The sequence below is a fragment of the Diadema antillarum genome, unplaced genomic scaffold (genome assembly GCF_040938485.1).
Source record: "Diadema antillarum isolate AM-2024a unplaced genomic scaffold, OU_Dant_1.0 seq00000984_RagTag, whole genome shotgun sequence".
Taxonomy (NCBI): domain Eukaryota; kingdom Metazoa; phylum Echinodermata; class Echinoidea; order Diadematoida; family Diadematidae; genus Diadema; species Diadema antillarum.
The window spans coordinates 154,582-170,165 of NW_027271824.1; the positions used below are offsets into that span (position 1 = coordinate 154,582).

At 38.3% G+C, this 15,584-nt stretch overlaps 1 protein-coding gene across 1 annotated transcript; it reads right to left on the minus strand.

Moving 5' to 3' along the window:
• Nucleotides 1-772: 772 nt before the first annotated feature.
• LOC139742194 (4-galactosyl-N-acetylglucosaminide 3-alpha-L-fucosyltransferase FUT6-like) lies at nt 773-5,455 on the minus strand. Its single transcript, XM_071652772.1, has 2 exons — nt 5,396-5,455; nt 773-4,132 (listed from the first exon to the last, which is right to left on the minus strand). The coding sequence occupies exons 1-2, from the start codon at nt 5,405-5,407 to the stop codon at nt 2,552-2,554; spliced, it is 1,593 nt and encodes a 530-aa protein (XP_071508873.1). The 5' UTR covers nt 5,408-5,455; the 3' UTR covers nt 773-2,551.
• Between the last annotated feature and the right edge of the window lie 10,129 nt (nt 5,456-15,584).

The window sequence follows — 15,584 nt, forward strand, 5'->3', positions numbered from 1 at the left end:
TCTGATATGCAGCATGGTTTAAACATGTACACGTACATGTGCATGTACATGTGCAGGGACCAAGTGCAATATTTTGATTATTAGAATACGCGTACTTGATGTACTTTGTTTAGTGTTATGTTACTTGCCTTTCAGTTATGTATACATATATTTATTTTCCTTTATACCTGTTATAAGTGGAATTTTGAAATGGAGACTGTTGAGAAGATTTTTATGCCTAGTGCATGATAATAAATGACTTGAGACTTGAAACTTGAAACTTGAAACAATACACCATTCAAGAAGTCAATGAGATCAGGTTATCCCGTTTCTCAAGGACAGTTTTTCATTAAGCATAATTTTAGGCTTTGCAACAAACACACGTAATTTTAGAGCATAAATGGAATGCAGTTTGAATGAAAAAGTGAAAATATATAATTAGTCATGATGATACAATCAGTCTCAACACGTATTTCTTTGTTACTTCGTATTATTTTTATCCTAACATGAGCAGCATGAATGTGACGTCATAATATATAACCATAATAATGACATACATGTACTATGAATCATAAAACTGAATGGGCTTACTAGTAATTTCAGGAGGGGCTATTTATTCCCCGAAGCGGCGTGAACATTTCTTTTAAATCCCAGCGAACTCTAAACACACGCCCTTGTTGAGGCAATTGCACGCTCGTGCACGAACTGCAATCACTTATGCCTTTTTGCTATAAAGGGGAGGGGTGATGAACAGTACGAGTAGCAATCCCCACGCAGAATTTAAGTTGTCAGAGTGTGGCAATTCCAAATAATATACAAAGTGAGATTTAAGAAACCACCGTCAACATATATAAATCAACGGTAAGCTTTTCAATATCAAGAAAGGTGACGCTGCAATTTTAACTCTTATTTTACCACCGTCTTGCTTTGATTAAACTTTTTTTTTTTTAATATAGAAAGATGCTTGGAATTCAAGCAAACTTTATCTGACCCCATCCAGCACATCCAGCCATTCACAATTAAGTCACATGTAACAGGATTGATATAACTCATTCATGCGACGTTCCGTGCCGGTATACATAGGGTGAGATTGAAAACAGATTAATGCGACTATGCGATAAATTCTCAGATATATAATAAAACCTCCACACATATTTCTCGCTGAACATCAAAGGGGATGGCTAGTAACTGATCAGTGGGAATCAGTGGGAATGCTGGGGGATGATTGTTCCAGTCCTTGTGGGATTCATTTAAGAGTACATTATACATCTATTGTTGTATGAAAATTATTTGCTTCAGAATGGTCTCATATTCAAGTAATGTGCAGTTTAATGTTTCCAGGTTAGCATGCCTGTACAGTGACGGGGCATTATTATATTACATGTTTATCTGAAGAAGATTAACTTATACTTAAAGCAGATTTCAGTGTTTTAATTCTAAGAGGTTACAGAGAAAATAAAGCTAGAATATACATGCGGAACACGAGGGTGATCTAATAACGGGCAAATTCATGGCAAATTCATTTTCATTAAGACATTTGCTGGAAAAAACTTAAAATAGACTGATAAACCTATTATATTGTGTGAGCATTGTTTCGGAAAGTTTAATGTTCTATAAGACACATAGGCCAAAAGAACTCGTCGGATTTCATGAAAGTTTACAATGATCTCATTTCAACTGGACTCCGATCTCCTCAGAATCCAGTTTGATTGAACGCTCGGGTGTTTTTTTTTTTCCGCGGCATGATCTACGGGGGTATTTGGCATAATTATTCACCTGCGGAATGTTTGTACTAATACTGATTAAAGGCCGCGCAGGCCCTGCTGGAGGTGCTTGATAAGCAATCCCAAGAATAATTCTTGGAAACCTTTGGAACTCCTGGCGAATTTTTCCTTCAGGGAATTTTTTTTTTGTATATATAATTTTACCAGATGCTCAAGTATTGTCATGAGTCTGACGAAGAAATAAATAATATACAAGGCCTTTACGGCATTTTCTCTACTATGGCACCAGAAAATAAATGTAAGCTTTTAAACCTTCCCAATAAGAATAATTGGATGAACTATATGGTTCATCACAAACAGGCCTACGACCATAAATTGCAATTCAATACAATGCATGATAATGAGTAATTGAAGTGAGATAATTACACCTTTACAAGAAAGATGCAACTTAAGTCATTCTGAAATTAAAGAAAAAACGTGAAATGATGCGATGCGATGTAAAACAAATATATGTACAAGCATGAAACGGACACTACAGGTGAATGATGCCAGGTCATAAAAAGTAGTAATTGGAAATCATTATACACAAAATAAACTTTTAACAATAACATTCGCAGCTTCCCATTGTGCAAGCTTGACTCGTTGGTACCGGAATGACAATTACAGGTTCCTTCGAAGAACGACAAAATGATCAATCGCCTATTTAATGCCTTCAGTTTTCATAACCTAGCTCCGTTCATAAGCCTCACTTGGGCAAGTTGTTAATAGAACCAACGGGAAAGATATGAACATAAATTATCTACCAACATAGTTAAGGTTTCCAATGACGCCGACCATAGGGTTCTGGGTTACCTCCACGGCACCCAGTTATTGATATCGCCAGGTTTTGTGAGGTTCCGATGGGGCCCTCCGCGGCAACCCCGGAAGTATTTCGACTCACCTATCGTCTTTACAGGCGGTTTGGAATATTTGGATAATTTTGGAAGTACGCGGCAAAATGCCTCGGGATACAGATCGGGGTATATCTTTTCAACGCGACCCTTTCGCCTCCAGGCGAAAAATTCATTGTAAAGGTTATCGTTCTTGTCTATCATTTTGAGATAGTCAACGAGATCTTGGAGCGAGGCGAAGTCGCTGACGTGGACGAACGAGTTTGGCGGAGCAACCCGCTCGTAGGCTTCACGAGTCCCGCCATAGACCAGAGGAACAACTCCGTTCGCAAGACTGTTGACCCAAAATTTTTCACTGATATATTCATCACATGGCGCATTTTCCAGGGCTAAGTAGAATTTGTAGACAGATTGTTGCTTCGTGCAGTTCGGTGACAGTGGTGGGAGACATTCCTTGGTGCCACATTTACCGTAGGTGTCAAATGGCATCAGCTCCTGGAGTTTCTGCACCCATTCATACCTCGGCCAGAAGGTGTTATTACAATTGCTAGCTGTCCATACCAAGAGAGACGTTTTGTTTTCTGCGTAGTTGATTTCTTCAAAGTCCGTCGGCTCGCCTGGGACATACCGACCGTATGGGAAGTACACATCGCTGTCAGAGTGGTAGGTCATGGTGTAGTGGTATTTGATGTCCTTGATGGTGTAATCCCAGTAACTCATCATGAGCGGGCACTCCATTGCGTAGAAGAATACCTTAACGCGACGCGGAAGGAGAGTGATGAGTCTTTCGGAAATGCGGGGCATTTTGTAGCGAACCTCCTGCGGCGCCATGTTGATGAGAACACCATCGCTACGCGCGAGGAACCTCTCATCCGCTGTGGCCCTCAGTGCCACGTCACAACGATGTTCGGGGCACTTGATGAACATGGTGGGGAATTCTCGATGCTGGGTAACCCGGCTGCTGTAGTATGGACTATTCACATCCTTGGCCTCTTTGAAAGCCTCATTTAGGTTCACGTACTCTCGCCAGTACGCGAACGGCGCCATTCGTGGGGTGTAGGCGGACAGGTAACGAATACACCTGTTTTGTTCAGATTCCTGTCGTGACCCTTGCACCGCGTTGTGTTTCATCTCGGCGCTTTCCTGCTCGCTCGACTTTTCCGTCTCATTTCTTGTGCCTTCCCCCGCCTCGCTTTTATGAACACTTTTAATTCCTCTTCCCTGCTTATCCATCGACGTCGATCTAATTTTCTTGATGTCGATATTTGAATTCGAGTTCGCCTTTTCCTTTTCATTCTGCGATGGAATTCTGTCCGGAGAAACTTCGGCAAATTTGTCTAGGGTCACTACTAGCTCCCTTTTCCTGTCCACAGTGCGGCGAAGGTTCGGCCTTTCGAGAACGCTGGTTCGCAGAAACATGATGACGCACAGGTGAAAAGCTATTAACCCTAAAACTGCCAGAACGCCTGTCCTCAGACTCACCCGGGAGTTTAAGACTTGGCGTAGGGCACGCCGGCAGGTGAAAGCCATGGTGTTTGTCTGTGGGAAGGAGGAAGAAAAGAGCATTATCACTTTTTGATGAAAGTATTACAATATCTGTAACTATAACAGAAAACACAGGTAAGTTACGAAATACACTCGTCAAACCAATTGCTGGAGGGGGATGTTTTTGTAAGGAAGAAATGGTTTTACTTTAGGTGCTTTTCATCAAGACAACCATCCAGATACTTCGCCATAGACATGGTTATGGTCGTTGAATTCATGTCGTGCCTGTTAAAATCTGAACCACTTTTGAGAGTTCGGAATGACAAGCAATCAAATGAAGAGCAGTATACATTTTTCAGCTTAGCGCCCAAGTGCTTTTTTTAACGCAAGAGTATTTATATATCAATAAACACCGATAGGAAAGGCATTGATCAAAAGTGTATAGTTGTCATGTCAATTCTGTCAGCTCACAATGATGACATATAGTATACCGCTGTGCTAGTACGGCACAAGAAGCAATAACACCATGACTGAATTGAGCTTTTTCGCCATGGAGAACAATATCTAATGCCATTCAATTCAGTTAAGTTGCTTTATTTCCATCCAATCCAACAAAACATAATACAAGGTATGTATTTGGCAATTTATGTTATTCAGCAATTTGTAGGAAGTACAAATCATAGAATGTAATACACAATGTACGTATAGTATACGAATGAATGAAACGAAAATAAAACCAAACCCTACTGCGGATGGAAAGGACACAGTGTCTCACAGTGTGTTCACAATGTGTTCCCACCGTCGGCTATGTGTAAACTCTCGAATGTAACAGTGTGAAGCTGATTTCACACGGTGGTGTGGTTTTTCACAGAGTGTTCACACACGGTGAATGGATGATTCACAATGTGTTCACGATGTGTTCACAATGTGTTCACGATGTGTTCACAATGTGTTCACACTGTGTTCATTCCAGCAGGGAATGAATTAAACTTTGCAATGTTGACAAAAAGTAGATTATAGTGATGGAAAAAAGTAATGTAGTGAAAAGCCAAGCTTGTATGACCTTACACGAATCGCTCGAAATACAATATGCCAAAAACATACATAATAATTATTCAAAATTTACCAAGTACAGTTCGAGCTCTTACATGAACGTAATTATGATGCAGGTGGTATAAAGCATATCGTAAACGCTACTTGTGTAGAGGGAGTATGTTTCACATCAACATAGAAACCATGAAAATGAGACAGTAATGATATGCGCATAGGTAATTATGAGAAATGATAAACAAAAACAGCACAATAGAAACGTCATACGTTAGAATCCATGCTTGTGTTTTCAGAGAGAGCTCGATCCAACCCAGCCGACTCGATGTGCGATCGTCTACAAACTAAATTCCAACGTACTCCAAAATCATTTATATCGGCACAAAATCCAGACACCAATCGGTGCGTCCCCATTCCGGGTACCAAACTGACTTGTAAACCAGACCAAGGCAAATATGCTGGAGCAAATCACCCTTGACTACGTGCAACTGAATCAGTTTTTGGAGTGCACCACCGGGTTAAATACATAATGGAGAATATACGAAGTATTTGAATATAAAATGTCAAAGTTGTTCCTGCAATTGTGTTGGGAATACGGCCACTTAACGGTATGCAAACCTGAGTGGGTTTTGATGTACAGCTCGTGAAGGGGGAGAACCGCTTCGGCTCCAAAGACGAAATTTAGAAGGAAAAAGAAGAACAGTTTCTTTGAACAATAAATAATTGTTTGAGTAAACCTTGAAATGTTGCGTGGGATTTACCACAGACAACCGCATCTACAAACGCCGGCCGAAGGCAATGTTCTTTACCAAAGCAGACATGTGTAGGCGTGAGTAAATTATTTGTAGTGTTTTTGGGGGAAAGAGTAAAGGAAGTAATGTGAGTCTGTACGAGGAGTTTCAAGAGATGGAATGACAACAGTCTTATTCTCTTTGAACCCACTTAAGATGCCGCCACATAAAAATATTTGAAGTATGTACCAAACTGGATGTGCCTCACAGACAAACAGACAATGAGTTCATGCTTCATGGCATAGTGACCACCCACTCCATAGGGAAGATATGTCTCAGTGATGGTAATCACTTTTCGGCGTCCACACTTACAAAAGATGAGTGGTACATAGGGGTACAAAGACAGAGGCATACGAGAGTAAAACAAAATGCGCCAAGATTGAATGATAGAATTTCTCTCTAAGTTTCTCGACTTAACATGCTAATCTGATATATGAATGCATGAAGAAAAAAAAAATAGGCCTACTTGAATATCATATCACTCTCTCGACCGATTGAGTGTATCTTGTAATTTTAATCTTTATGCAAAGGTATTTCTTGGATACAATATATTCATTTTTCACTTGCATTGTTCAATGAATAGAAGTAATGAATAAGTAATTCAGTTTTTTTGAAAACTTAATAAATGAAATTAAATGAAGTAATAAACCATAAAGTGGACAGTGATGACCTCCGAAGACATTTCATTCTATGAATTCACTGATTTTTCTTTTTACTTGTTTCTTGTATACTTAATTGATGGGAATGGTATGTATAAATGCATTTGTATCATATGAAAACATTATATTTGAATTGAAGAATGTTATCAGCTTCTTGACATTTTTACTGGAATACTAATAGCAGCGTTTGAAGCAACTCTCTTCATAGCTCAGACCACCCTTAGTAATATTCCGTATATTTCTCTTGAAGGATAGAAGTCTTTGCACGTAACGACAAAGAATTTTCATTACATATCACGACCATAGCGGAGAAGCATTGTTGCAGGTTATGTTCTGAACGGAGGATATGTAGCCACGCCCTTGTAAGATTATGTACTAAAACGAAAAAAAAAAATCATCTTGTTGTTTTGCCCTAGAGCTGTTGATCTCAACAAATGAACCCGCTGATGAAATTCAAACCATTCTGATTGACGTTGGTATATGAGATAATCTAGTCTTTGAAAGTATTTGTTCGAAATGAGTGTTACTTCAACACTTCATTGACATAATCATATATACATCGGATTTGCATTGCGCTTGACATTTAGTTTGGTGTAATACACACACAAATCGATTATAACGACCATCACACCCAGAGATTGGGTGCCGACAACTTTCATCTCATTGACTGGTTTTCGAGGTTTGGATTCGGGTTTTTCGCACGCATTTAAAAATACGGTGTTTAGCTATCAAATGTCAATGCTTTTCTCTGGCCTGAGAAGCAGGTTTCTCACCTGGAGAGTAGCTTGCAAGGACTAATCAAAGTTCAGCCTTCTTCTGCTCAATGGCGACTTCATCTCAGGGATGGTGACGCGAAAATCCGCCGGTCTACATCAGCTAAGAAATGCATAACAATGTAACGCATTTTCGAAGCGAAGTTTCCTAATTCTGGATAGGTAGGCCTATATTGAGTAGCCTCACTTATAAAGTGGAGAGTCCTGCAACTCTATCTACGCTGTGTTGCTACATGGGCTACACAAACACTCGGAACAGTTTCTTGACTGTTTACCGTTGCTGTTAGTATGCTTCTTTTTACGCCACTTGCAGGGATTACGCCAGGCATTGTTCCGATCATACGACAAAGAACTAGAAAGCCTGTCAAGTGCTTTTTCGACTAAAAAAAGAAAAGAAAAGGGTAGAGTAAGGACATAGATACCGGTATGGGTCACCTACAGTCGGCTAGCAAAAGAATCAATCCTAAAACTGCACGATGCATGCAGTGTCTTCAGGGCAGACGGACAGGGTTACATTATTATTCAGGTATAGCCTATTCAAAGTACGAGAGAGAAAACAACCTCTATTTATCCAGTGCCATCTCCTTGAAATCTTGTTCTACTATAAGGATCCAATCAGCAGAATCCTTCGAAAGATTGAAAAGAATTTCCAGTCTTCCATGATTATTCGCATTTTGTTTGTATCAAATATTATCTGTTAAAGGGATGATAAACCTACCAGCATACTACCAAATACATCACCTCCAGCTGTTCCAGAACTCTGCTGCTAGACTGGTAATTCTAACGAGGAAAACTTCACACATCTCTCACGTCATCCATAAATTACACTGGCTTCCAGTTGACAAGCGAACTGTCTATAGATCTTGATCCTGGTTTTCCATTCTTTACATGGTACAGCACCCAGCTACCTTCAGGAACTATTCTATAAGAACTAGATTTCTTCATTCATCCACTGCTCATACCCTTCCAGTTCCCCGTACTCATCATACCCATGGGGCAGCAGAGCTTTCACCCAATGTGGCTCTTCTCTCTGGAACTCATTGTCTTTGAAACTGAGAATGGAGACCTCATTCCCTCTGTTCAAGAGGGAACTCAAAACCTTTTTGTTTCAGTTAAACGTGTGCTTTCTTTCAATTCTGGTCTTTTTCTGAATGAAGCAATGTGAGAGGAGGTCTTATCCTTTCTGCGCCAGGAGTACCACTGTGTGACAGACAAGGCGCATTATAAGACTCCATTATTGTTATTATTATTATTATCATCATTATCATTATTATTATTATTATTATTATCATTATCATTGTTATATAGTTTTGGTTTAGATTGCGCTTCAGGTTTCCAACTTTATTGGGGAGAACAATGTCGTGGGATTCAAAATTTATTTGATGAAAATGGGTTTTGAAATGACTGAAAAATCCAAAAACAAAGGGATCCTATAATAAAAGCTGGGACCCACCTTTTATTAGAATCGCTTTATTTTGGATATCGCAGCTATTTCAAAACTGATTTTCATCAAATATACTTTAAAATCAGTTAACGTGATACCTACCGGTATATTACAGATAAACAATAAGACTGTTTGAATATTTGTGTTCATCATGCGCAAAAACTACGCCATAAACGGTCACATATAGCTAGCTGTCCCTTGATTTATTTTTTTTCCCCGACAAGGATGAAATTACAGAAAACACTGCTCCCACGTTAATCCGGAGCCCATTGGTCACATAAATGTTTATAGATTGATGTTAGTAATTTTGTCATGAAAAGAAATGTTCCCATTTAACGCTTTCTGTGGGATTTTGGACAGTGTTTACAAAGCTTAGGATTTTTCTGTGACAATCAATGACGATTGGTACTTAAAACCTACAAAGGGTTGAAAATGTATGTACATGTGTTTTGTTTTGTCCTAACAACACCATGCAATGTGCTTAATTATATACAAACAACACTGTCTAACATCACGTGTCTTGAATGAAAAAAAAGAGTATGTGAAATGCTCGACCATGTTTGATTCGAGTAGGAAGTACTCATAAGCGGTTATGACTTTCTATAATGTTGTAAAATACCTGCTCACGTTCAAATATAAAGAGTAGAAGAGCTACAGATGAAATTGAATTGCTATATAAGTAGGGCCTATGTATGTCAAAACATAATTAATGCATTGCATAGTGGTTAGATAGATTTTATTGATTAATCTGACAATACCTCTAAGAAAAATAAAACAGAGTGGAAAACATGTAGAATGGATTGTAATGACAGTCAAGTATTTCAATGATTTGGTGAAGAGATATGCTCTAGGTCGTATCAACTAGATCAGCTTTACTGCAACTGATTGACAAATTTCCCCACATCGAAGTAATAGGTAAGCATCGAATTAATAGGTGTTTTAATGGTTACAGCTCGTTATTCCGAAGGTTCGTTATTCCGAAGGCTCTTTATTCCTAAGATTCATTGTTCCGAATTTCATTTTCGGATTAATCAATCTTCGGAATAACGAACCTTCGGAATAACGAAACAAATTTTCGGATTAACGAACCCTATTTCATTAACGATTAACGAACCTGTAGGTATAGGGAATTTGCGTGTTTCGGATTAACGACCCTTCGGAATAACGAACATGCGGAATAGCGAACCTTCGGAATAACGAACAGCACCCGTTTTAATAGTAGCCATGATAAACAAAAAATAGATAAATAAACATCATGTGCAGACATACGCGGGTTGGATTCTAACCCACGACCTCCTGATCACCGGACAGGCGTCTTATCCAGACTACCGAGGTTCCGCTGGACAGCCAGTGTTGTTTCTTATGTATGCCAATGCATGATTTCCTTTACTTTTATTTAGAAACATGGCAGCTACAATTGTACTAAAAATCTGATTATTTCCATGATAACTTACGTCGATATAGGACAATTTGTCAATCAGTTGCAATAAAAGCAATCTGACGCAAGAATTTGACAGATTTGAGTGTATCAGTTGTTTTGTTCTCTTGATGTTTTTGTTTTTTATCGTTTGTCCAGGATATATTGTTAGTATAATTGGCATGGCAAATGTATTATACATTCCACGATTGCTGCAAAAATTAGAGTAAAAAAGGCGGGGGAGACATCCACCGGAGCGAAGATTCAGTATCATTGTATAACTATGAACCCGATTTGTTTATTGTATGCTAGTGATTCGTAATAGAGGGATTTATAAACAGTGAAACCTTGATTATAACCCTCTTTGAGAAGAAACCTATGACGTGACGTCATCAATGTGCCTTGATGACGACAATCCAGCTTTGAAATAATATACAAGCAAGCAATCCGGTATAATCTTTGCAATCTTCTTATAATTCGCACCGGAAGGTAGTCCATTACAATAATCAAGCCGATGTAAAATATGACTGAGAAGGTTGGCATACATTTTGGATTGATTATTTTCATATTTAGGACATATTCTTAAAAGATTCACAAAGATGTGAGATAATGAAAGCTCTCTGGCTGACGTGGACATAATACTACACTAATACTACATAATACACTTAAAGATTCTTCACAAATAAATGGACGGCAAGAATTGATTCATACAGTGTCATATGATGATAATGGTGGTAATGATGATGATGATAATAATAATAATGTTAATAATAATAATAATAATAATAATAAGGATGGTAATAAAGATATCATCTTCTTTGTCGAGGGTAGCCTCGTTGGGTGGGAGAAGGTTTAACTGTGTTTAACTGTTTAACTTTCTTGGCCACATACGGACCCACCTTTTATTAGAATCGCTTTGCTTTGGATATCGCAGCTATTTCAAAACTGATTTTCATCAAATATACTTTAAAATCAGTCAACGTGATACCTACCGGTTGATTTTTTTCCCCGACAAGGATGAAATTACAGAGAGCATTGCTCCCACGTTTATCCGGAGCCTATTGGTCACATAAACGTTTATAAATTGATGTTAGTAATTTCATCATGAAAAGGAAGGTTTCCATAATATTAATTTAAACTTTTCCGTGGGATATTGGACAGAGTCTACAAAGCTTACGATTTTTCTGTGACGATTGGTACTCAAAACCTAAGAAGGTTTGAAAATGTATGTGTTTTGTTTTATCCTAACAACACCATGCAATTTGTTTCATCAAATACGAACGACACTGTCAAAATCGCATGTCTTGAATTAAAAAAAAAGATGTGAAATGCTCAACCATGTTTGATTAGAGTATGAAGTACTCATAAGCGGTTATGACTTTCTATAATGTTGTAGAATACCTATACTCACGTTCAAATGTAAAGAGTAGAAGAGCTACAGATGAAAATGAATTGCTATATAAGTAGGCGTATGTATGTCAAAACATAATTAATGCATTGCATAGTGGTTGGATAGATTTTATTGCTTAATTTGACAATACCTCTAAGAAAAATAAAATACATTGGGGAACATTGTAATGGCATTCAAGTATTTCAATGATTTGGTGAAGAGGTATGCTCTGCGTCGTATCAATTAGATCAGCTTTACTGCAACTGATTGACAAATTGTTGGGTGGGAGAAGGTTTAACTGTGTTTAACTGTTTAACTTTCTTGGCCACATACGCACACACCCAAGGAAGAATACGTGGGGCCCCGCTTTAGCCTTTTACCATCCAACGTTCCACCACGGTAGCCTGGACAGTAGCCTGGGTAGCCTCTTCGATCAGTAGCCGGGTACACCAGCGTTGACACTGGTGTACTAGGAGACCTACCATTATTAATTAGCCCCCTAACTTTCCAGGTGTCAGATGGATATTCATATCGCATGTATTTTGTGGTTAACTCGCCATCAGAATAACAGACTTTCTTCGATTCATTTGTTCACACACCCAATTGCTTATTCTGCACGTTATCCAGAGCGTCCATAGAACTCTTTCTTCACATTCCATTCGATCATTTATATGCATGATGAGGGTAAACGGTGTGTTATGAGCACGTGTACGATTGAGCAACATCCTCGACATGTATAAATGGTGTTACCGGTGTGGGATCACAGATCACACAGAGCAATGGAACTAATTACTGAAAGATATTTTATCTTATTATTTCATTTTCTGACAGATCTTCTAGGCATACAGTCATCGTGGCTAATTCCGAGAAGTTTCAGATGATACTGGGATATACGTTGTGATTGTGAGTTTTGAGAGAGTTTACAAAAAGGATGGATTAAACCCATGTACCAGTAAATGTTTGAATTCCTGCTGCGTATGTAGAGGTGATTACAATTTAATTTAGAGTAGGTTTTATCATTTCATGTTACACACGCACCTTATTGTGGGATGTCATCTCTGTAGTCGATAAAAGTTGTTTCTTATTCGAGACAATTCAGTTTGAACTGCGAAGAGGAGGACTTCATTGAAAAGGTGACTTCTACAACTCAAATCAACTCCGGTGTGATATTCGTGTAAGAATTGGTCTCCGTTCAGGTGGATGGCAGTCCACGAAAGATGTAATGTTAACACTAAATAAAAAAGACGTTCAATCCTGTGCACAGTTCACTCATTCTTTGATTCCAGGTCGACAAGAAAAGCCCAAGACGTCGTCGTGAAGTTTGCAATAATCATATTACACCGACAGCAGGGCGTAGAGATAGAGTCTGTGGTGAAGTAGACTACGACAATTTTTCCTGAAGTCTATATCTAAAGACTAATAGTTTGTTTCCAGGCACAGAATATGGATGTTTAGCGATATCACGAGTCGGCAAATGTTCCACACCAAGTGAAAAAGAGTTATTTCGGCGGCGAAGTGCAGGACAGGTGCTTGACTGCAGCAAAATCCACAAGAAAGAAGTTTTCCATATTAATTTTCCTACCCGCTTGCTGAAACGCTTAAACGTTCTCGTGGGCCGAATATCATCAGAGATATTTTAAGAACTCCGTCCTCAGCACTCTCATTGATTTTGAAGAATGGAAGCAGCATTTGTACTTCTTCGCTGTCATTATTGAAAATGAATGCAGCGAGATTCGGAAAACCTATAAATGGTCTCTCCCTCGTCATTCTATGTCCTTGGTATAGTCGCTGAAGCGAGTTCTCGAAACCCAACCCTACCATAGGCACACCCTCTGAGAAGATCGGTAGAAATTCCAGGGGTTAAATGAAAAAAAAAAATTCATGGGATGACTAAACTGAAACCAATGTACTGTGAAAGTATCTTTAAAATCGAACGTGGAGTAAAGGAGATGATGACATCATGTAAAAACATATGTTTCCACGAAGTATAGTAAAATTGGTCGGAATCACTCATGAAATGCGTGCAAATAAAATTATACGTGACGATGTCGTTGCCCGTAGAGACTGTGTCAGTATTCTATTCAACGACTTCCAAATATCACTTAAATCTCATTTCTTTTTAACAAAAAAAGTCCGAACGAATTATTGATAAATTTGACATGATAATGATTACGTCATTATGTTTTGAGGTAGTTGCTACATAAACTAAGAATACAATTTTTGAGACAATTGTAGCAGAAAACGAATTGGAGAGTTTCAACGAAGGACATCATCACATCATGTAATAGGCCTATATAATAATAATAATATATATATATATATATATATATATATATATATATATATATATATATATATATATATATATATATATTGTAGTTGTTCCGCGTATTGGCAGTACTAGAAATAGCAATAATAAAGTCACAACAGAGGAATGCAGGGAATGCATTAATAGCCAATCTTGATTTAATGAATAATCCGAATTTTCGAGGATCCTTCCTCTTCTTCAGGGATGACAGTGCGAATCACTGTCATCCCTGAAGAAGAGGAAGGATCCTCGAAAATTCGGATTATTCATTAAATCAAGATTGACTATTAATGCATTCCTCTGTTGTGACTTTATTATTGCTATACATGTATATATATATATATATATATATATATATACAGTGTGTGCATTTTCGTTCTCATTCTATGTCTGATATTTATGAACGTTTGCCATTACGTTAGGTAGTTTAGATCGAATAGACATGATCTGTAATGTATTCATATTTCAATGTATGTTTCGTTTACAAAAGTTGCCCTTGACTACCACAAAGCTTGCCCAACATAGCAACAACTAAGTGAATTCCTGTCTAAGAAACTTAATGGGAGGGAGCAGGTGAACGAAACGTTCGTTGCTAGGCTGTGATGGGAAAAAGAAACATCGATATATATATATTGTAACGAATTACAGAAACGGTCTATTAGATATAATTGTGAAAGTCAGTTTGAAAATAGAGCGGATTTTCAATTCCATGGCATGCGATCTGCTGGAGGTTGTCCGCGAAATGCCTTTTTAGAATCTCTTTGATTGAATCATTTCGAGTTGCACATCACAGCAAGTCGTGGGTAACCAAGAAGAACAATAACAATACATCCCAGGAATGTTTCCACCGTTTGCTTGGAAACAAAGAAAGTATGACAGCAACCATACAGACAGTATGACACGCACGTATAGGCACATACACAAACACATACACAAACATGCTGTGGAGTAGACTAGCAGAGCCATTTTAACAGTGAAATAAACGCAGCAGAATCTTGAAAGCAATAGGACTACGTTTTTCGAAGGACAACCAATAAAGTGATTTCAGAAGGGGTGTGATGTGACTGTGTTTGTGTTGGAGCATGGACCCTACTTTTGTGGTAGGCATGGTATACGGTTGGAGAGGGTCACTACACGAGCAGCTGCATTCTGTAATTTTTTTTTAACTTTGCTGATAAGTACTGTTGAGAGGCAAACCCGAACAAGTGGCCATAACCGAAATCCAGGTGGGACGAAAATTAACGAATACATGAACAATTTTCTCAGTAGCACTACGGTTAAGATATTACGGGTGGTACCTAAATTGCTCAACTGATATCGAACAATTTTGAGACAAAATGAATTTGTGTTGACATTGCCATATTTGAGTCAAGATAAAGACAGCCGACAGCAATGTTACCATGGTTACATTAGACAAGTCAATTTCATATCCAGCAAGAGTTAAGTGAGTGAGATCTGAAGTGCAACCATTTATAGGACAGCTTGAGAGTGACATGACAGTTCAGACTTGAATCTTTTAAATGTTTGACTTTTAACACTAAAAAGAGGATGTTCAGAAGAACTGTATGGTTAATGGTATCGAAAGCGGAAGATATATCGAGGAGTAACATACCATTTACTTTTTCGCCATCCATCTCTTAAAGAATGAAGATGGATACATTAAAGGGATGGCATAGT